General features: G+C 33.4%; 1 protein-coding gene across 1 annotated transcript in view; it reads left to right on the top strand.

The window, feature by feature from the left end:
* mRpL11 (mitochondrial ribosomal protein L11) overlaps window positions 1-23,999 on the top strand; it is a 32,762-nt gene extending 8,763 nt beyond the window's left edge. The window contains exons 3-4 of the mRNA XM_090407378.1: window positions 13,015-13,108; window positions 23,479-23,999. Coding sequence (XP_090263504.1) covers window positions 13,015-13,108; window positions 23,479-23,744 — 360 coding nt within the window. The 3' untranslated portion in view covers window positions 23,745-23,999. The remainder of the gene's footprint in view (window positions 1-13,014; window positions 13,109-23,478) is intronic.
* The last annotated feature ends 522 nt before the right edge of the window (window positions 24,000-24,521 follow it).

Here is a 24,521-nt window from a genome sequence, read left to right as displayed (position 1 = left end):
TTTGACAGGATACAGCATGAAAGACTGTTGCATTACCGTATCAACTCAAATATAACTTGCCCTTTTTCCCCCAAAAAAATTAAAGTTAAAAAAAATCGAGGTGCGAAATATATGTCTGTTCATCATATCAGCCATATGAAAGGATGTCCGTATAAGTAAGGCACATCCTTTCATATGGCTGATAAGTCTGAACTGGTCGAACATAAAATCATTCTCTCCACATAATGATTTCCATGATAATGACATTCCCATAATTTGGTTTAGTTTATTTATTTTTTAGTTTCCTTCAGGACTGGGGTAAAGTGGTACATACCAGTCCTGAAGATACTTTCAGGCGCAAACTTTGTTTGCACACACGTGGATAAAGGATTAAACTAAATTTATTATAGTCTGACCAAGTGAAAAATAAACTTTCAACATCTTTCTCTAAATGCAGAGTAATTTAATAAAAAGGTGGCACACCGTTTGGCAGCTCCTATAGGAGGAGATGACCTTGCTGATGCTTCTGCCTTGGTATCTCCACTCCACTTAGGCCTGGCTCCCACTGAAGAGACCTCACTAAAGGTCGAAACTAGTCTGGGTAGTGAACCTTCCTTTAATGCATAACATTATACATATCTGCAAGGAGATGTGTTTTGCATTATGGGAGATACTGAGATAGGAGTGTTGGTAGATTGCTCCACCTTTGCAAGGAGTTGCCTGGTATTGTACCACTTTACCCCAGTCCTGAAGATACCTTCAGGTGCAAACTTTGTTTGCGCACACTTGGATAAAGAATTAAACTAAATTTATTATAGTTCTGACCAAGTGAAAAATAAACTTTCAACATCTTTTGTACAATGTTAGTTATGAGGATCAGCTGAGGAAGTGTGGACTGCAGAGTTTGGTGGATAGAAGAAGGGGGGGTGATATGATTGAGACTTAAACTGTTGAGAGGTGGTTACAGGGTTGACACTGGGGAGCTCTTTTGCTTGGTTGAACAGCAGGAAGGAGTCATGACAAGGGGCCATCCCTAGAAGTTACTAAAGGACACTGTGAGCAAGAGGGTGAGGAGTGGTTTCTTTGCATGGACGGTGGTTGAACCATGGTATGCATTGCCTGATGGAGTGGTGAGAGCGAGAACTATCAATGCATTTAAGGAATGGTATGATAGACTTTGTGTTTCTTAGAAAGGACCTCCCACGATGAGTCTTTTGACTCCATGGAGGCCTGAATAATAATATTCAGTTTATCCAACAGTTTACTCCATTGCTATATAGGGGTAGCTTCTTGCTCCCCAATTTCCTACTCTCCTCTTCAGATCTTCAACAAAGACTAACTTTTTAGCTTTTACTCTATCAGCTGCCTTCTCTAATAACTGCTGAAAATTTCTCTGCTACTTAATAGACCCTTCTGCAGGACCATATACACAAATAAACTTCATTGTCTAATTTCCCATTTTGATATTTTCCCAGTTGGCTCTGCTTGAAATTGCTTGCCATTTAAGATTATCTTTATGTTAATGTTGAATACTATAATTATTCCTTCCTTTCATGATCATTATTAATTTAATATAACATCTTATATAGTTATTTAGAAGATTAGCATAAGATTCATAACTTTAGTAGATCCAACGACTCCAAGAACCCAGAACTTAAAATTAGTTTGAACACTATTATATAAGTGGATATTACATCCAGTATTATTTCAAAGCCAAATGTAGGAAACTATGAAAGTTTCCGCTTACAAAAAATACACCTCTCCAACATTTCAAGTTCCTTAGTATTGAATTATTGCTCAGTTAAGGAGTTATTGCTCTCTTAAGGTTTCTGCCTGGTCTCTGAGAGAACCAACCAGTTCAAAACAGCTGTCGGGCAAATGAAACCTTATCAAAATGGACTAATAGAAAGCAAATATATAGACGCTTGGCCTGCACCTGTGTTTTCTACATAATCCACACTAAGGCAACTCATGAATGCCGGTGAGTGTATTCCTGTAAGCTCTCTGGTCAACTTATTTTTATATGAAACTTTCATAGTTTCTACATTTGGCTTTGAAATAATGCTGGATCTAATATCCACTTATATAATTTTGCATTGCCAAACTGAAGCCTTTTGACTCTTTATTTTAGGAAATTAGTTTGAACACGTTCGTATATTTGTGTTTTTTTGGCTAATTTTTCTCTTATCCTATACAAATATATTCACTGGTTTCCCACCATTTCAGTTTTGATTATTCTGTTTCCTTATTTAATTTTACATCTTCATTAAAAATTGTGCCTAAATAGCTGAAATTTTTCACTTGTTAGAATCTGCATTCTCCATTGAAAATTGGATTTATTTAGGAGTGCAATTATGTATAATACTTAGTAAAGTACTGAGAACTGAATAAAGAACTGAATTCAATGTATCTGATTTGGATATTATGTTTAATGCCACATTCCATCGTAATATGATTCATGTAGATGATGAATAACAGCAGAGATTGCACGTCTTTGCCTTATACCTGAGTTTACATCAAATCATCACATACCCACATAACCTTTCTCCCTAAGAGTTAATTATAAATAGGACTATAGGTAATCCAGGATCTTAAATCTAATATAACAGTTCTTATGTTAAATTAGGATATCATTTTTGATTGTAATAAAACTATCTATAGAAAAAATTTTCCCTGATGCTCTCTTAAATAGAATATAGCTTTGATGTAGAATAACCATGATCAAATCATTGTCTCTTTAGCATACTGTGTGAAATATAATATAACTTGTCTCTGTATATATATGTGTATACTCCAGATGATGACCTTAATATGAAGATTGTTTTTGTTGGGAAATTAAAATTATTATTTTTAACATAGTTGAGTCCATAATTTGTCTAAAATGAATGCTGATCACCGTGTAACACTAAAGGAAAGGACTAAGAGTTGTTCAGTGCTATGCCCCAACTGAGAATGCACCCTTTGAAGAAAAAGAAAAGTTTTGCAGTCTGCTTGATAAGACCTTGATAATGACACATGGTAACAAGAGCATACTTCTCACGAGTATGCCCTTGTAATGGGCCAGCATGGTTTGGGATAGAGAATGTAAATGGTGAACAGTTGGTGGAACTGCGTAGCAAATGTAACTTAGTAATGGGTGGCACAATCTTCCCGCATAAGAGAATACATAAAGTAACCTGCTGTCACCAGATAGCAAAACACAGAATCAAATAGATCATATTGCCATCAGCCAAAGGTGCAGGAAAATGTTATTAGATGTCCGAAATAAAAGAAGTGCTGATGTTGGCTCAGATCATCACCTAATAATAGCATCTATGCAGTTATATGTTCGAAAAAATCATCAGGGGAACACATTCAATAGACAGAAATTTGATATTGCTACATTACAAAATGCTGAAGTTTGCAATGAGTTTAAAATAAAGTTAAGGGAAAATATGGATATTAATTTTGAAGGAGGAGAGGATATAAAGAATGATGATATAGAAGCTAAATGGAAAAAGGTTAAAAAAAAAAAGTCCTTAATGATATAGCAGAACATGTTTTAGGATATGCTAAAAGAAAGAAAGAAAAATTGTTATTGATGGAAACTTGGAGACTAGTGGATGAAAGGAAAAAATAAAGGCTGAAATTATGTGCAAGAAATACTTCCCAAAAGGAAAATTAACTTAAAGATAAATATAAGATTTTAAATAAAAAAGTTAAGAGAAGTGCTCAAAAAGATAAATGGCAATGGTTTTAAGAACTGGAATTAAGGGCACAACAAACTGCAGACAAATATAACAGTAGAAAGTTACGCAGTATTATAAGAAGACTTTCTGGAGTTGCCATGCAAAAGAAATTTCCAGCGAAGAATCTCAATAGCAAAATTCTAGTGTCAACAGAACCAGTGGCGCACTCAGGATTTAATCTTGGAGGAGGCCGAGCGCTCAGAATTTAATCTTTGGGGGGGGAGGCGAGTTGAGTAGATGTTTTGCAATACACACTACACATCGCATATGACCTATAACTGAGCATATGCAGTGATCGCTAATTCATACGTAGCACACAACATAAATAAAAAAAAATGAATTTTAATTAGGAAAAGATTTTTGGAAATTTTTCTAGTGTTTTTTCCTTTTCTTTGAGGGGTGCCCAGGCCCCTTGCCCCCTCTGGGTGCGCCGCTGAACAGAACAACAATTGGAAAGGTTGAGGCAACATTTTAGTCAAATTCTTGAACAATAGCAGTGATAGAATACAAACAGAAGTAAAAGGAGTAGATGAAATTTTATACCAGCCCACCATCTAAATTGAAGATAAACAAGAGCTATTAAAGAAATGAAAAATGGGAAAGCAGGACATGATGAAATCCTGGCAGAGGTTTTAAAATCTGACACGACAACAATCACAGATATGCTCTACCCACTATTCCAAGATATCTGGGAAAAAGAGACATTCATTTTCTAGGGATTAGAATACAGGAATAATAGTAAAAATACCAAAGAAAGGAGATTTGGGAAACTAATAATTGGAGGCATAAACCTGCTATGTGTCATTAGCAAAATTTTCTGCAAAATTATTCTTTCAAGCATCTTTAATATTTAGATAAGGCATGAGAAGAGAGCAGTCTGGTTTTAGGCCAGATAGATCATGTATAGACCACATTGACATCTTAAGAATAATAATTGAACAGGCGGGTGAATTTAATCATCATCATCAAATTCCTGCCATGTATCCCCAAGGGGTGTATAGGATACGATAGTACTACATGAAAAAAATTACATCATTACTAACTTCCCATCTACAATTTTCCTCCAAATCAGTCTGTTACTTGTCAAGACTCCGACATTATCATATCTTATATTTCTATCGTCTAAGGCACTTTGTACCGTATCAATCCACCTATATCTTGGTCTTCCTCTGGGTCGTTTTGCTGCCAACCTGGCAGAGAACACTTGTTTTGCTAATCTTTCTTCGCCCATTCTGTTTAAGTGACCATACCACCTGAGATTAGCTCTGCTGACGCATTCCTGGATGTTGACACTGCCAAGTTCTTTCCTAATATCCTCGTTTTTAATATGATGTTGCCATTGATGCCATCTGTTCATGCCTCTAATCTTTCTCAGGACTCTCATATCTGCGGGCTCTAGTCTTTGGTCAAGTGTTTTACTTCTGACCCAGCTCTCAGATGCATAAGTTAAAACTGGTTTGAACACTGTCTTGTATACAGCAAATTTAGTGTTCCAACTAATTTCTCTCTTATTCCATATGAATTTATTCAATTGACTTCCCACCATACCAGCTTTACTGATTCTGTTGTCTATTTCTATATTTAATTTACCATCTTCAGTAAAAATCGTGCCTAAGTAGCTGAAATGTTTTACTTGTTCCACATGTTCTCCATTCACAACACAGTTGACGTTTTCAACGATTCTGTCTATTTTCATTGTCTTTGTCTTTTTATTGCTGACCTTCATACCATATCTATTACAACAGTGATTCAATTTAGTCAGAGAATCTTGCAGACTTGTAGCGTATTTATTTAGAAGTATAACATCATCCGCATAAATTTATTTATGCGGATGATGATTGCTGTTTGTGGATTATGAAAAAGCCTTCGATTCCATTGCTAGAGATTGTTTGTGGAATGCACTTCAAAACAAAGGAATGCCACAGAAGATAATAAACCTCATACAGAAAGGATATAACAAATTCCTAGGTGCTGCATGATAATATCTATCACAACCCTTTCAAACTGCATGTGACAAGGATGTCTGCTATCTCCCTTATTATTTATACTGGTGCTAGATCAAGTTCTAGAACAGACAACAATGAAACATGCCAAAGGAATATCATGGAAAATAAATAAAACTTTGGATGATCTAGACTATGCAGATGATGTATGTCTAATTGCTCACAGACATGAAAATATTCAAAACAAACTAACCACATTACAAGAAGAATCACTGAAAGTTGGCTTGAAAATAAATACAAACAACAACAACAACAAAAAAAAGAAATGGAAATCAATATGAACAACAAGGCACCAAGTACAACTGAAAATGGAAAAATCTGAACCGTTTCACATTTCACATATCTTGGCAGTGTTTTATCTGCAGATGGAGGAGCAACTAGAGATATTGACATGAGGATTCAAAAGGCAAGAAGTGCATATGCTAAACATAGTATAGTATGGAAAATGAAAAATATTCACACAGATACAAAATTAAAAATATTTAATGCAATGTATTAAATCAGTTCTTTTATATGGATGCAAAAAAACATGGCTGGTTTCTAAGGAAATACAAAGAAAACTACAAACATTTATAAACCGATGTCTGCTTGAATTTGGTGGCCACAAATTATTACTAACGAAGACCTCTGGAAAAGAACAGATCAGCAGAAAGTCAACCTTGAAATCAGAAAATGAAAATTTAGATGGATTGGACATAAACTTTGGAAAGATCATGAAAAAATTTGTTACACAGCCCTGGAATGGAATCCACAAGGAAAGAGGAAGTGCAGCCATACTAAAAATCCATAGAGGATCTCGATTTGAATAGAATGTGAGATGAAGAGCTCTGCTGAACTAAGACCAGTAGCAAGGATAAGGAATTGATGGAAAGTACTGTATTTTCCAGCGTATAAGATGCACCCTCTTTTTTATACACATTTTTTAGGGAAAAAACTTTATCACTGAATATTATAATGAATTTACAGTATTTCAAATATGAAGTAATAAGTAAGTCTACTTTCTGTGGTCTAAAATCCAAGTATTCAGTTCTGGCCATTTTGCAGTTCCACTTCATAGGTTATGTTTACTGTGAGTTGCTTTTTTTAGATCCTCTTCCTGATTCCGCCAAGTTCTTATCATTTTCTCAGTTGGGGGTGGCCCGAAATGCTTTTCTGCAGTCCTGTTTCCATGTTCTTTAGCATACGCAATCACACGTAACTTGTATGCAATATTGTAGCAATGCAGACATTTTTACCCATAATTTGCCAAGAAATTTAGAGAAAACTTAACAGCAGAAATTTATCACCATTCACAACAACCACGACAACATTTGGAAAGTTTAAACGAACAGGAACACAGCTGTGATTGTTGATGACAGCGCATGCACATCCACTGAACTCTACATAACTGGAATGCTCTCACACACTGCAAGGAAGCAAGAAAGAAATTGCGTAACTCTGAACAGAGAAAATGAAAGTAATGAAAGTAATAAAAAACTTTTCTATTACTTTTTTATTACTTTCATTTCCAGAAATGAAAGTAATAAAAAACTGAGTATCGGCGTATAAGATGCACCCTGTTTTTCAGACCTATTTTCAAAGAAAAAAGTGCGTCTTATACACCGGAAAATACAATATTTACATCTAATGTTTCTGATGGAATCTGAAAAAGAAGAAGATATGTAAGAAATATGGGAAGGGGGGAGGCTGAAAAATTCTTATTCTTATAAACACTAGAACAAAAATAGACCAATTTGAGAAACAAGGGAAAGACTTTTTTTTCTCAGAGGATTGCAAGCGATGTAGCAGCGTTGTAACAAGTGTATAACACTTTGTGGAAAATATGTAGAATAATGTGTACGTTACATGGTCTACCTCAGTTCCTTCATGATGATTATCACAACTTATCAGCACACCCTGGTAACATTGTACAATAAATTTTTTGGTATATAATGTAGACTGTGGTTTATGTTGTGGCCAGAACTTGTTGGCAGTTCCTAAAACAAAGAAATTTTTCACACATCTTTGGACACTTGGCAACAAGCAGCTACAATAATCGCCGGCCTGGTTGGCCGAGTGGTTAGCGTATCTGCTCTCCGGCCCAAAGGCTGGAGTTCGAATCCTGCTGTGGACATGGATGTTTGTGATTGTCTGTGAAAGTACTAGTGGTGGTAGGCGGCGGTAGATGGCATTGGTGTTAGAGGATGAAGGTTGGTGGAGTAGTGAGACGTAGAGTAGATGCCCTCCCTCGAGTCTTTGGATTCCCTGGAGGTGTGATGTAATAATAATAATAATATCAGTATACACTTTTAGAAAAAGATTGAGAGACTAACTCGTGGAACTAAATAATGTTGACTTATTTTAAATGTATATTACAGAAAATTACTCTAAATGTTATTTATTATGTCTGTATGTATGTGTCCTCATAGATACAGTCATTTCATTTTTTAGTGACTATATTGTGCCTATATTTTGTATTTTTATAGTATTTAGTATGGCTATGGCCCTTGGTTACACACGTACAGTTCCTTCTAATCTATTTCCATTTTCTGTTTTTTATTCCTAAGTCTTTTTTTAACTTTCAATCTCTATATTACCACTTTAAAAATAATTGTAGGATATTTTTTATCTAATATTACTTTTTATTATCTATTATTATCACTTGTATTGTTTAGTACGTGTTGCATCTATTATATTATATTTTCATTTGTAATACTTCTTATTGTTAATAAATTTCAAAAAAAATGGTCCAGACAATTCATTTAGCCTGAACCCAGCTTGTTCTTCTCCAAGTTTCTCCTTCACAAATTTTCTTTGCCTGATATGAAATTTGCTTTTATAAATCTTAACTGAACACACAGTAGGAAATTTCCTCGAATTCTCAGTTTGTTTTATTTCCTTTTTTTAATAGATAAGGTAGCACAATTACAACTGTTGTAATCAAATGGAATTTGGCCTTGTATAGCTACTACTATAAAATATTTACAAGGTTATGATCAAGAGAGTATGATGAATGTTAGAATGCAAGAAGGTTTATTGACCTAAATACAAATATAAATTAATTTCCCTCAAAGTAGTAATCTCATTTGTAATCTCAAATATGTTACTGTTGATAGTGATGTTTTCTCATTGGTGCAGAACACTAAGAGTGTACAGAGGATTTGAAATCGGAAGTGATTTAGTCTTGAGCAGGATAAAATTGAATTAAATACTGAAAAGAAGAACATGTAAGGAAGTTTTAAAGCAAATAAAAGCTGAGCAGCTCTCAGATGTGAACTGTAAACTAAAATACACAGACATTATTCAAGAAAGTTTGAGAATAGGACCCAAACCTTGGAGATTCAGTGGCCAGCTCTGAAGAAAACATTGATTGATTCAGCCAGAGAGGCATGTGGTGAGATTGTCTGCAAGGAGAGAAAAATCAGAATTCCATGGTGGTAGACACAGGAAGTTAAAGAAGCAGTGAAGGAAAAGAAGAAAGCATGTTGAACGTTCCTGGTGAATATGTCAGCTTGTGCACTTATACAGAGACAAATGTAAGAAAGCTAAACACTGTGTAAAACTAGCTAAACAAAAGTCATGGGAAGCATTTGGTAAGAACATAGAAAATAAATATCATAAGGAAGGTGGCAAAATATTCTGGAGGCTGTTGAAAAATCTCAAACGGAGGAAAAAATTCTGTAAAAGGAATTAAAGATGATAAAGGTGACATGAAAACTGGAGAAAAAGATATCCTTGAAGTATGGAGTAATTACTTTGAAAAATTGCTAAATGAAACAAGCAGTAACAGTACAGTGGTAAAAAAAACACTCAATCAGGCATGCAATATCAGGAATACATATCCATATTTGAAGTAGAAAAGTCAGCAAAAACCGGAAATATGGAAAGGCAGTGGAAGGTGGATGACATTTGACCAGAAATGTGCAAAAATGGAGGTATGAAAGTCTTACAGTGACTGCACTGCATAGTTCAGAAGGCCTGCACAGAGGGACGAATTCTAGATTATTGGAGTAGAGCTCATAGTACCAATATATATAAAGAGGAAAATAAAACTGAATGTGAGAATTACAGAGGTATTTCCCTGATGAGTGTTCCTGGTAAGATTTATGCAAGTATATTTGAGAAACGGTTGAGAAGGATTGTGGAAAGGAATCTTAGTGAAGAACAAGCTGGATTCAGGCGAAATAGAGTCTGTCAGGATCAGATTTTCACTTTACAACAAATAGTTGAGAAATCGTGGGAATATAACAAAGATCTGTATTTAAGTTTTGCAGACCTGCAAAAGGCATATGACAAGGTATCAAGAGAAAAGCTATTCAAAATGCTACAGTTATGTGGTGTCAATGGGACATTATATCAAGCATTACTTAGATCATTGATGGTAAGTCAGCAGTTAGAATTGAAAGAAGTACAGGAAGATGGTTTAATGTTAAATCTGGTGCCAGATGAGGATGTACATCACCTCCTCTGTTATTCATTATCTATATGGATCACATTACGAAGGAAAGTGATATTAAACCTGATATGAAAATTGAAGATGCTCTTTACTTTATGCAGATGATTTATTTTAAATAAATCCAGTACAAATCTGCAAGATTCCCTGACAAAATTGAATAACTGGTGTAATAAATTTCGTATGAAAATCAGCAATAACAAGACAATGAAATTAAAGATACCAAGAAATTATATACTTGGTTTAATCCTTTATCAAAGTGTAAGCAAACAAAGTTTGCCCCCTGAAGTATTTTCAGTACTGGGTAACTCATATATAGAAGCTAATGACTTCACATCACTTGCCTTAGTAGTCCATAATGCTATGCATTATAGGAAAGGTTACCCAGATTGGTTACAACCTTTATTGAGGTCTCATCAGTGGGAGCCAGACCCCATAAGTGATACCAAGATTGAAGTACTGCAGAAGTCATATTTCCACATACAAGTAGCCAAAATGTGTCACACCTTATTACTAAAATACTCTGGATTAGAGGTAGATGTTAGAAGTTTTTCCACTTGGTTATACTATAAATTAAAGATGTCAAGAAATTATATTCTTCGTTTAATTCTTTATCCAAGCGTAAGCAAACAAAGTTTTCTGCTTTGGTATCACTTCTGGGTATGGCTCCCACTGATGAGACCTCAATAAAGCTTGAAAGCAGTCTGGGTAGTGACCCTTCCCATAATGCATTGCATTATACATGTCCGTAAGTGCATGCGAACTACACTGTTTCTCTCAACATTGTCAACACTGTTGACTAATTAAACAAAATTAAACAGTGTTGACAATCTACTAAATGTATTGTTTTCTGCCAGAGCTTTCGCAGATTGTATGATTATAGTTGAAGAGGTTGGAATTTGCATACAAATAAGTAAAATGAGTTATTTCACCCATTCTTTGGTTCAGTCTAGAAAAATAATAATTTCTCAAATAATTACTTCTGATTTCTGTGCATATTATACAGCCATATTAAAAATTTATATAAAAATTCAAATTATCTGTTTCTCACTCAGATCTCCTGTCATAGCATTTGCCAATAATAATCTAATCTCACCATGCAGTGTAAACTCTTTGTGCTTCTCACATAAATACCGCATAAGAAGCATAACTATTGTTCATTTGACCTTTATGCTTTCCATGTTTAAAATTATATTAACTGATAAATTAAAGTATTCAAAGTTATCATACAATTAATTGCATTGGACCGATTCAGATGATCACTGATGCGCTATGTACTCATAAAACTTTCATACATCAATAAAAATTCAATCATATGGTCAAATTAACGTGAATTTTGTGGCACAGGTTGCGTATGCCACATGCACCTAAATGGGCATGCAATGCCACTGTTGACCACATATCACCATCTGATTGGCTGCCTGGAAGTCCCGATCTTATTCATTGGACTTCAAATTGTGGTCGGAGCTTGAGAAAGTAGCGTGCAAGAAATGACACCCCAGCATTGCCAGGCTGAAGCTGGATTTGAAGTGAACAGTGGTAGCATTCCATTGGATGTTGTGCATGTCACCGTTGATGTGTGGCCTCCAAACTTCGGGTGTGCATAAAAGCAAACGTGGGAAATTTCAAACATTGAATGTTGCTATATGCATGTTATACATGTAGTTTGTATGTGCTGAAATCTGTAAATGATTTACTGATAGATTAAAGGTTTATGTACTGTTCAAGTTGTAATAGTCATTTATAGCTAAACTAGGTATATTAGTCACACATGCAAACCAGAAGTTGCAAAACCTACAGTATACAGTATAGAAATTGAAGTGATTTAGGAATATATTGTGGATGATGATACTCCACAACTAAGTTGTTGAAAAGCAGTAAATATAGTTTATTTTATATTAATAATTAACCAGACTATGACCACATATGCTTGAAAATTTTTCATACCCCCCCAAGCCTATCCTCCTGTTTTTCACTTAATCTCATATATTGATTATAACAACCAATACCAATATACACTTTGTCCAAACAATCTCCATGATTTTTCATGGAGGATAGTTTATATCATGGTATGTGTGCCTTTGAGATCTGATATTCCATGCCAGAGAATTGTCCTTAAGCAGTGAACAAAAAATGCTGAGGCTTCTCAATCCAAAACCATTAGTGCTAGCCATGAGAGTAAGCTTTGAAACAGCTGAAAGTGTCATATATTGTCTAAGTGTAATTATAGACCCAAAACACTGAGGTCCAGTTATTATCTAGGTGAAGATTTGGAATGGAAAGTTATTCAAGTAGTGACACTCTCCTTCCAAGAAAATGAGCAAAAAAAAAAAAAAGTTTTTTTTTTCTTTTCCTCTCTCACTGAAGCTGTGATTCTTAATGGCTCTGTGCCACTCAATTTGAGATTTGATTATTGAGCTGCTGCTGCTATGAAAATGTTTTTCTGTTTAGAAACTTATTGTTTATTGTTATTAAGAGGATAATTGTTTCGATTAGAATTAAGTGTTAATGTTTTGTTTAATATTTTAATTCTAATATTAAATCTTTTGATATTCCATGTTTCATTCTGTTTTTCATTCTGCTATGTTTGGAACGACAAACAGAATTGCAATTCATTCTCCTGAGGAAAATAGCAAACTGGCAAGATTCTATAAATAATTACAATTGAGAGTTACATGAATTTTAGTAAATGGAAGTTTTCAAGTTTTTTAATTTTATGTCAGATCCCCTAACATGTTTGATAAATAAATAAACAATTTCTTATCTATCATGGAAAATGTGTATTATGTCTCCTTTTTGAATTTTTCCTATAAAATCTTGAATAAAAAAAAATATTTTCTTTCATATTTTTCCATTATATTTTTTTTAATAGCCTGATCGCAGTTATCAACTGGTAATTCATAAACCTCCTAATAGCTATTTTTTGAAACAAGCTGCAGGATGTCTTAAAGGAGCAATGAATTCTGGTAAGAGTATGCGTGTAATTTATTTTTATTCTTTCATTTCTCTTGAATTGATGATCCATTTTTATGATTAAATAAAAAAAATTTTAAATCATATAGAAAAAGTATATAATTATGATTTTATTATTTAACATATATGTTCAAAATAATACTTTATTGCAACATTGTGATACTTTACTTAAAACTGGCAAAAATTCCATTTGGCTTATAACTTATAATTATCTGTATACAGTAATGATTTATTTTTATTAGCAGAATTTTAAAATTTTCATTTTTTATAATTTTTTATAAAAATGGTAAAAAAAATCATGTTTACCACTATGCTGTGCTTTATGGTATCATTCTCTTGTTGCATTGAGTAAATATACATTTGTTGTATTCTTTTTTTAATGAGGAAAATCATGCAGAAGAGTCATGTGCTTTTATAAGTATATACATATACATATATATATATATATATATATATATATATATATATAATATAAAACATACTAATACTTTTTTATTTTTTACATAATTTAGATACCCCACTCTAAAGAACAAACATGGAATGCAGAGCAGGACTAACTTTATCCATTGAAATTCATATTTCACCTAAAGACAATTACACACATCCATGATAGGAGTAGAACTTGCAGACTGTTCCTTGGAGAGCAGTCAACCACTTTCCCAACCAGGCTGGCAAATTGAATTGAATTTATGTATAACCCATATGAAATAAGCTTGGGTATAACTGCTTTGAAAGTGAATAGAGTATGCCATGATATATCCTCTTCTTCTTATTCCTTCCCTCCTCTTTTATCTTGCAGTGTTGAGGATTTTCTATTCATTTAATTGCTACCGTATCGAGGATAAGTTGATTAGCCCTTTGCCTCCTGGTGTGTGTCCTATGTCTGTAGATGCATGTGTTCATGGGCTGGTTTGTTTCCAAAAACCCGAGTTTCTGGGTGAAAAACTCTCTTTACCTCCATATGAGAATGGCTAACTCACCTTTAGTCGAAAGAGACCAGATAAAGGTTCCTCACATCATGGACGGGAATCAAGCCCTGGTCTTTCTGACTAAATGGCTTTGTCTATACCGACTAAGCTACCAAGACTCCTGCCATGATATATATTTCAATTTAATTATTTTTTTTTTAAAGTTAGAAGAAGGAAATGAAAATTAGATTAATATGGAAGCAGTGTCATCAGAACATTTAGTTTGTATCAGAAGATGAGGTTGTCTATGATGGAAACTGAATTTGTCTTTGACTTGAAAGCTTTCCGTTTTTGATTGTGATATTTGTTTATCTGTACCTTAATTTGTGTGCTTAGAAACTGGCTCTATTTCTCATACATACTGGCTTTAATTCTTATGCATATTGTTGCTCATGTTTTCTACGTGAATGTATTCAATCCATTTTGTCCCATCTGTTCCTGGTAGGTCTTTCTCAGGCAAGCATTGCTACAGTTTCACTTCATTTCAAGGGACCCTGTGTAGCTCAGTGGAAGTGGTGTTTGCACTCCTTGGTGCTAAACTGCCTGAAGAAGAAGAGAGCATCGTTAATTCATTTGTAGTTGCTGACTAGAGGAACTTTTTAAGCGCCTCTGTAGTACAATTGGAAGAACAATGGTATGTTGTGCCATTCGATTGGAAAAAGCCTAAGTTTGATTGTTATTGTGATGGGAAGAATCTTTATATGGGTTTTTCAATTGAAGGTGAGTTAGCCAATCTCATACAGAGTATCAGGGTTTTTTCTCCCAGAAACTTGAGTTTTTCATCCTACATACAAACAAATCGGCCTTCAGAACATACACAAAAAAATACTAGTGGTGGGCAGTAGATGACAATGATAGTTATAGTTGGTAGAGATGGAGATTTGTTAGAATAGGTGCCCTCCCTTGATGAGTCTTTGGACTTCTTGGAGGTGTTACAAAATAATAATAATTTCACAACTGGAATCAGAGTGGCAGGCAAGGGGTGTTGGTTTCAAATGTTTTTTTTTTTTTTTTATAATAAGCAGCAGTATTTTCAGGCAGAAGTGATTTAAATTGCTTAACTTATGTTCAATGTTTGCGCATGGCAGTACTTGTTACTGTTATCTTACTGAAAGGAAAACACTCAAATCGTTGTAATACCCAGGAATAGGCCAACATTTTTTAGCATCACAAGGAGCAATCTTGCATATGAGTTTTATGCCTTAAACTGTACATTTTAGTTATTCAAAACTTCAGTTTGGAAAAGCAATGTACAAACAGTAAAGGAATAAGGTAAAAACTGACAGTATAATGTTGAATGATGATGATGAAAGTATGCAATTTATCCTGACAGGCAAAGTAAGTTTTTCTCTATTATGAACACCTCTAACTCAGTTTTGAAGTGTGAATTATTCAGTTATGTAATAATTGACAAAGATTTAATTCTGATGATTGCATCCTTGCCAAGTTATGGGAAATTATCATCCCAAAATACAAAATGACAGTTCATATTAGTATGCATTTATTGCGTTTATGATCGTGTATTCAGTAGTGCTTGCCCATCCTTTTTTTTGCTTAGCATATATATATATATATATATATATATATATATATATATATATATATATATATATATATATATATATATATATATATATTTCCTAATGTTTTTGGAGATGTCATATTCTGGTAATCCAAACTGATTTGGCTCATGGAATTTAATGCAATCAATATGTCTATCACGATGAACAGCCACGGACTCTCAGTTTGCCAAAGTGTGATAGCCCATGATGGCATAATTTGATAAAACTCCATGGTAGACTAAAGGCAGATGTATCTTTTGCAGAGTCCAAAAAAAAAAAAAGCAGAAATATTATTAATAGGAAGAAAGGACATATGATGGCCAATTGATCCAATCAGTTTTGCTGTTCCCTCAGAAACACCTTTAACATAAGGAATGGTAACATGATAGACCACTTTGTCAACAGTCATTCATATTTGTAGGACTTCCTTGCCATCTGCCTCCCAAGAAATGGTCATCCATCATGTTACCATTCCTTTTGTTATAATTGTTCCTCAGGGAGTAGTCAAATTGTTTAGATATGTTGGTATTCATGTGTCTTTTCATTTTATTAATGAGATTTCTGCTTATTTGAGCTCTACAAAGGATAAACTTAGAATCTATCAGATTCTTTGACCCAACTGGTAGATTGGTTCATCATCAATATGTTCATGATGATGAACATATTGATTACATTAAATTCCATTAGCCAGATCAGTCTGGGCTAGCAGACCATACCATCTACACCAAACTACATCCTTTGGAAAAAGATTAAGGTCCATAAGAAATGTTTGTCAGAAGGTAATGCTCTTATGGGAAATAATTCTTCACGCATTCCTTAATTAATGTGTGTGTGTGTGTGTGTGTGTGTGTGTGTGTGTGTGTGTGTACGTGTATATATATATATTTTTTTAACGATTAATGATATAATTTATCTTTTGTTTAAATTTATGCAGTTGGGACCTTAGTGTATTTTAGACCATGCCACTCTGTCACATACTAGCAGTTCACATGTTTTCATTGTTGAGCCTTTTGGTTATCTCTTATCTAATTTTAAAGCGATAAATGAATATTCTTGAATATTCTCTAGATACCAGAGTGAAAATTTTAGAGCAAAATTTTTAACTCGCATCATGGGCAATCTGTATCTTCTGATATGTGAAAATAAACATTTAAGTAATTTTCTATTTAAAAAAACAAAAATTATCAAGTGTTCCTGATAATGCTGATTTGATGTTAATCTAGTTCTCATTTCCTTTTTACTATTTGAAAACAAAGTAGCATATTCTATTCACGCTCAAAGCAATTTGTCATCCTGGTTGGCTGTATCCACTCTCCAGTTGATTAGGCTGTGGGCTCAGATTTCTCTATATTCATAGATGTGTTCTGGTCTATAGATGGGAGGTCTAAAGTGGCTTGAGAAAAGAGTTCCATGTTTGTTATCTGAATTACGTAAAAAATGAAAAATATTATTACATTATAGGCTAGATATATATACAGTCGTACTTTGTTGTAACGAGTGCAGAAATAACAAGATCATGGCTGTAATTAGCAAAAAGCCATAATTTTAATTTATGCATATTCCCATACAATTGTTCACTTTTATAGTAGACATACTACACAGATATACTGTACAAAGTTTGGTGACTATGCAAACATTCTTAATTGCTCAGGTAGTTCTTGGAATAGACCAAGTTTCATGACCACCTGCATCAGATTATGGGCTGGTTTATAACATAATCTTGCCCTTGCAAATTGTCCCCTCTCTACCTACTTCTCCACTGTCTAGCCCTCAGTCCTCCTCCTATCTAACCTGATCCAAACACTGCCACGACTGTAAAATAAGTTAAAAATAAACCATTCCATCTGAAACATGTCTACTAAAAGAAATTGTCTCTCAATTCATGAAAAAAGTCAAAATTATTCATGAGTTAGAATAGGGTGCAAAATATGTTGAAGTGTGTAAAACGTTTTCTTTGCCTTCTTTAATAGTATCGTCATTCTGGAAGAATCAAGGTGTTTGTATATTGGCACTGGAAAACAATATAACCAAATAAAAAAATTAGAAAGTGCTGCCTTGAAAACACTGATAAAGCCTTACTTCAAAGTGATGGATTCTCAACAAACGGTCTGATCTTGAAGATTCAAGTGGAAAAATTTCCTACACATTTAGACATGATAATTTTGTATGTATGGTTGGCTGGTAATTCAGATTATGTTTTTTTATTAATTAATATTGTTTTTAATTACATACAAATAAATTGGGCTTAGTGAGTGTGATTTTAAAATTATGGACAAATAATTTAAAATTTAAAAATTATGGACAAAGCCTGCCTGGTTAGCCGTGTGGATAGCGTATCCGCTCTCCAGCCAAAAGGCTGTGGGTTCGAATCCTGTTGTGGGAATGGATGTTTGTGATTGTCTGTGGAAATACCAGTGGTGGGTGGTAGATGGCATTGGTGTAGTTGTGGTCAGTTGGTGATTGAATGGTGGAGATGGAGTTGTAGAGCAGGTTCCCTCCCTCAATGAGTCTTTGGATTCCTTTGAGGTGTCAAATAATAATAATAATTTTTTAATATTAAATGTATTATAGTTTATACAAGCATATTCATACAAAATTCATACTTGTTAAAACTCATGATTGGTCTGCATGTTTTTCTTCATTCAAACAAAACAAAAAAAAAAACATTTATTCATCCAGCTGTTATGACAAGGCAGCAACAGTGTATGGCACAGAATATTGGTGGACATGGGGTGATGCTTTTTAAAAAGAATCACGTGACTTGTCTGCATATTTTTCCTCATTAAAAAAAAATGCATATTTATTCAACTGACCATTGTTATGGCAAGGCAGTGACAGTGTGCAACATGGCATATTGGTGATCTCAGAACCTGTAGAATGGTGTTTAATTTCAAAGTAACAAGCTAGTGATTATGACGAGGATTCTGTGGTTAAGAAGTTCAATCGAATTATGTTGGTTTTGTGACCACATTTTTATTAAAAATGTGTTTATTAAAAAATTAGTACTTGTTTTTTTAAACTAAACAAGTACTAAAAAACAAACCTAATAAGTTTCATTAGTTGTCAGACTAACATCTTCAGGGGTAAAGATAACTAACAGTTTAAAGCACAAACTATAAGAAATTACGAAAAAAAAGAAGTTCATTTATTGGTATTATGAACATCAAAAAAGTTCGTTATAAAATCGAATAACAGATCTATATAACCGTTAATATGTGTTAGCTGGAAACAATGCTATTTGATGTTGCGTTCTGTGGTTCACTTTCACTCTGTCTGAGGTCTGAACTGGGTAAATTCTTGATAAACGCTGACCAAACTTGATTTAAAATCAAACCTTGATTTTTATTGCATTGCTTAGGAATTTTGATCACATTTGCTGCCTCTTTGAATTTTCTTGTGAAACAGTTTTTATTAATGTAGGACATGTTTGTTCTGTCCCAGAGTATATCACGACCAGTAGAAGTTGTGTGAAATGCTAAACCAGACTTATGTTCTCTCTTTTTTTTAAGTCCTTTTGATGTTCGCTCATGCAGATTTCTCCAGATCTCCCAGTCTGGTCTACATAGCAGATGCCACAGGAACAGTGAATATTATAAACTCCTGGTTTTTTCATTGGGTGTTTTTTCATTTCACAGTCTTTTTTTAATAAAAATGTGGTCACAAAACCGAAATCATTCGATTAAGCTAGTGATTTTTTTTGCATTTGGCTGTTATCGCTGACAAGGCAACAGCAGTGTATGGCACAGAATATTGGTGGACATGGGATGATGCTTTTTAAAAAGAATCGCGTTTCTATTTCTACACATGATTTTTCATAAAATAGTATAGAAATAGAAATGTAAAAGTTAGTTAATTATTCAGGGTGCAATAACTATTGTGTTTATTATAGATGTATATATGTAGCTATGATGGTACCATTTCTAGCACAGTTGTAACCAAATAATGTAGGGAAATCTTCTCTTTGATTAAATATAGAATATTTAATTTTAAAAATACTGATTTTATCACATTTGAGGCAACCATGAAAATATTGGTTCCTAATATAGATATATAATGGGTAGTGAAAGGATCTCATATAATAGAAAACAAAGTTTTTATAGAATAGCAGGAAGTCAGAGAAAAACCTGGTTTTCTTGAAGTTGAGTAAAAGTGTGTGTGGAGTAGGTGAAGAGTGATAAACAAGATTGTATTGACGGAGAAGATGGTGAAAGGATAGGAGCTCTAATTTGTCTGATAAACCTTGAATGTAAGAATTCCATTCTATACATTCAAATATCTTCTTGAAGAGACTGAGACCAAAAACCATTGTTATTTATTATCTTCTCAGTAAGAAAAGATAATAAATAATAATGGCCTTTAAAAAAAATTATAACCATTAGAGATAAAAGTGGATTTAACATGTTGAAGTTATGTTCTGAAAGCACCGGAGGAGGAAAATAAGTATAGCTGACGATGGATCAATCTGAATGGCTTTCTTTTTATTGGCTGCCATCTGATTGCTTTAAAATGAGCACTCTGAAGGAGAAGACAGTTGTTGGCATTTGCCTCTGTATTCTTGTAAACATGGTCATGTTGTGCTTCATAGAATATTGAGATCTGTGTCTGTTACGGAACATCTTTTTAGAACTGGTTCTAGATGGGCTTTCGTCAACACCAACCTTTGTGATTAAAACTAGACTGAGGGCATGTTTTTCCACAAAAACACCAACTGACAACACTGGTTAGTTAAAAATATGCTCCTTTTAGCAAGATAGTGCTAGATATCACACACAAACATAGCAGATGAAACACAAGAAAAAATTATGGAGCTGGAGATGAAGCATCTCCCTAGTATCAGGGAGGGGTGAATTGCATGTACAGAGAGAGATCATAGAACATCTGATTTTTAACTGGAATTTTATGAAGTATAAAGTAAATGTGACAAAATTCTAAAACATTAAGGACATTCTGGTCTGATTGATCCACTCTCCAACTGTCAGGTTGTAGGTTTGAATCCCACCTTGGGCATGGTGAGAATCAAGACAAGCTCTTTGAGTTTATAGAGCTTGTCTCGATTGTGTAAAAAAAATATAAGTATTATTATTATCATAGACTTCAAGGGAGTCAAGGAATCATCAAGAGAAGCTAAAAATCACCCAAACCAGTTGATACCTTCTCTTAAATTCATTCACACTAGATATACTCACTACCCCTAAAGGCAAACTAATTCACTCACTGTTCTGTGAGAGAAAAATCTAGCTCTTACCCTTTTCTTAACTTCAAACAAACTTAATTTTCATGGATGCCCCCTGTGTTCTCCACCCAACTTCCATATAATGAAAAATTTCATCAGACAATATTCTATAACACTCATTCAGAAGTTTATAGACCTCTAGCAATATCTCTGTTAACCAGAAATATTGCCAGTTTTGGGATGATAAATGACAAGGTGTCAGGACAAGCTGTTCAAAATGTTAAAATTATATGGTGCAAATGAAATTTTATACAGAGCAGTATATAGTTTATACTTAAGTTGTAATATAATTGAAGAATATTTAGAAGATGGTTCAATATTAAATTATATGTAAGGCCAAGATTGTGTGCTGTCTCCACTGTTTATTTATAATTTCTGTGAATCACATTCTTAATTGATTTAATCTATTAAATTTGATATGAAATCATTTTTTATTTTATGTAGATGATGTCCTACTTTTAAACTTGTAATTCTATGAAATTACATGACTGTAACAAATTTGGTATGAAAATCAGTAATAAACACACAAAACAATGGGGAGGGGAGAGAAACACCAGTTTCACTCTGTAACCTGTAGAACAACAAAAATATTTTAACCATTTAGACACAGTTTTTAGTATATGAGTGCTGGTTCATGGAAGTAGATAATTTCTTTTTCCATAAATAGTCAAATTTAGTATTGCCTTAGGTATCCAATTTAATAAATTTACATGGACCAAGAGACATCAGCCAAAAGAGCACTGCATGGCAGTTTTCAAATCAGTGGTAATATATAAACCCTGAGAGGTGAGGTAGAAAGAAATAAATCAATTGATTGAAGGTTGCAGATATTGAGTGAACTGAAGGAAATTAGGGTAGTGATTGTATTAAAGGTGAAACCAATTTCATAAAATGAAGATATATTTTATAATGAAAACATTATTACTTTTTAAGTATTTACAGATATGTTAGCAAGGTTTAAGAAAGATGGCATAATCACATAACCAGAATGGAAAATGACTAAACATGTTTGATGCAAAATCCTTCTTTTAGTGTTTACTGGAAACCTGCACATACTGGCCAATATATACACAAAACTCCTACCACCACCCAACACAAAAACATGCTTTTTAATGTGTCATTAACACATTAAAAAGCATGGCTTTGAAGATTTGTTCCAATGAGCAAGCACTTAAAGATGAATTAAAAGTTATTAGCAATACCTTCCTAAAAATGGCTACAGCCAAAATACTATCAACAAAATTCACAAGACCTCACTTAAAAACAAAAGTAAAGTAGACTACAATAAAACTGTAACCATTCCATACTATCAGATAAAATAAACAGAATACTACAGAAATACAACCTTAAAGCCACCTTTAAACCTCCTGCAAAATTAAAAAACTTACCGAACTCATTCAAGGATCCACTTCCTCTGCTGGCCCATCCTGGAGTATGCCATATTCACTACACACCTGTAATTTGCCCTATATAGGAGAAACAGGATGCACAATTCCTATCAGACAAAAGGGACATAAATGTCACATTAAGTTTAATAACTATGGTGAAGCTGGCCTGTCTGATCATGCCCTGAATAATTTACATAGAATTGACTGGAAAAGCACCCGTTGTTTACATCACACCAAAACGCAGTATGAACGTAAATTTAAGAAGGCCTGTGAAAAATTCTTATCAACCATCCTAATCTTAACAATGATGGTCTAAAAATCCCAAGAATATGGAAGGCACATATTCTACCCATATAACCTTTCTCCCTAAGAGTTAATTAGAAATAGGACTATAGGTAAACCAGGATCTTAAATCTAATATAACAATTCTCATGTTAAATTAGGACACCATTTTTGCAGTAATAAAACTATGTATAGAAAAAAATTTTCCCTGATGTTATCTTAAATAGAATATAGCTTTGATTTGATGTAGTTATTTTATTTCATTTATTTTAATTTAATCTAATTTTTCACTAGATGTCAGGCCAGTAGAATAACCGTTGATCATATCATTCTCTCTTTAGCATACTGTGTGAAATGTAATATAGCTTGTCTCTGTGTGTGTGTGTACTCCAGATGATGACCTTAATATGAAGGTCAAAATGTCAGGAAATTAAAATTATATCTGACATGGTTGTAGAGTCCATAATTTGTCAAAAAAGGAAGTTTGATGCAAAAATTGCAGGACAAAAAGACTCAAAGCCTGAGTTCTGGGTGGTTGAGTTAGGAGTGATTTATTAGATGCTTGATTAATTAAAAAAAATTGTTGATAGGGCACTAGTAATGAAATCTTAATATTGTTAGATTATCACTGTGATTTCATTAGATTATCACTTAATATTGTTAGATTATCCTTTACATCCCTTGAGGATACTTACCAGGAAATCCATTAATCACATTCATTGGTTTAAGGATATATTTTGAAGTTTTATTTAAGAAAAAGCCCTCTATTTTTGTTAAGATTGTTATGAACAATGGTAAAAATAGTATTTATATTGAAAAGTTATATTGTAGATATTTACTTTGTATGTTTTTCTTATTATCTTAAATGACTATTTTTGCATTAAGAACTAAATATCTAATATAATTTTACTTTTCATATTTTCTTTGTAGAATCTGAAACTGCAGGAATAATAACAGTTAAACATATTTATGAAATAGCATTAATCAAAAGTCAAGATCCTACGTTTGATTGTGTACCCTTACAACATGTATGTCAATTATTAATAGATAGTGCACGAACCTGTGGAATCAAAGTTGTTAATCATTTAAGTGAAGAAGAATATCATAATTTCCTTGAAGAAAGGAAATTAGTGATTGCACAACAGCAGGCTGAACTTGAAGAAAAGCGACAGGCAAAAATGCTTCGAACAAGTTAAAATTTTTATTTCAGATTTTTTTTTTGTTGTTGTTGTTTTGTTAGAAAGCTAAACTCTGGAATTTGTGTATTGTAAATGATAAGATATTGGCACTTTTAATTAAATTTCACTTTCACTGATGAAGTTATTAAAAGTGGTACCCTTTCTCATTTACCTATTATTTAGAGTTTTTCTCCTATATTCATTTGTTTTATATAATTTTAGTATTATTTTGATTACTTTTGTGTAAACCAAACACCTACAACATATGGCCAATTGATTTTAATCCTGAACACTGCTCAGTTTTGTACTCAAGCTGAGAAAACGAAATTATAAGCATTCATTGATTTCAGGGTTCATTTTTTACAAAACATTTCAACTCTGATTAGATTAATTTATTCTTCATTCTTCTGCATGTATATAAATCTGCTCTGGCTGGGTGTATTTTATTGAAAACATTTGGTTGGAATCTTAAAACTTTGTCAGGTCATCTTGTTTTTAGTGGCAAAATTTAGGAATAACTCAAAATGACACAAAAATATATTATAAGTGATAAAAAAACAAAGTCAAAATTTAATCATTTACTATGATAATGAATGACATCACTATACAAGAATGATGCTACTGCAGTTCATTTCCATCCTTGTTAATTTCAAGTTTGTCTTAAGTTTCATATAGTTGAGGGAACCGAATTACTTCAGTTTTTGACAAATGTTCATATAAAGCTTATCTTTTATTGTGCAGTATGTTTTGAGTTGGAGACAAATGCTTAGGCTTCAACAGTTTGGAAGATCATGT

Source organism: Typopeltis vanoorti, chromosome 17, assembly GCF_054136105.1.
Source record: "Typopeltis vanoorti isolate ZY-2024b chromosome 17, IOZ_Tvanoo_1.0, whole genome shotgun sequence".
Taxonomy (NCBI): domain Eukaryota; kingdom Metazoa; phylum Arthropoda; class Arachnida; order Uropygi; family Thelyphonidae; genus Typopeltis; species Typopeltis vanoorti.
This window is presented reverse-complemented; position numbering and strand designations above follow the sequence as displayed.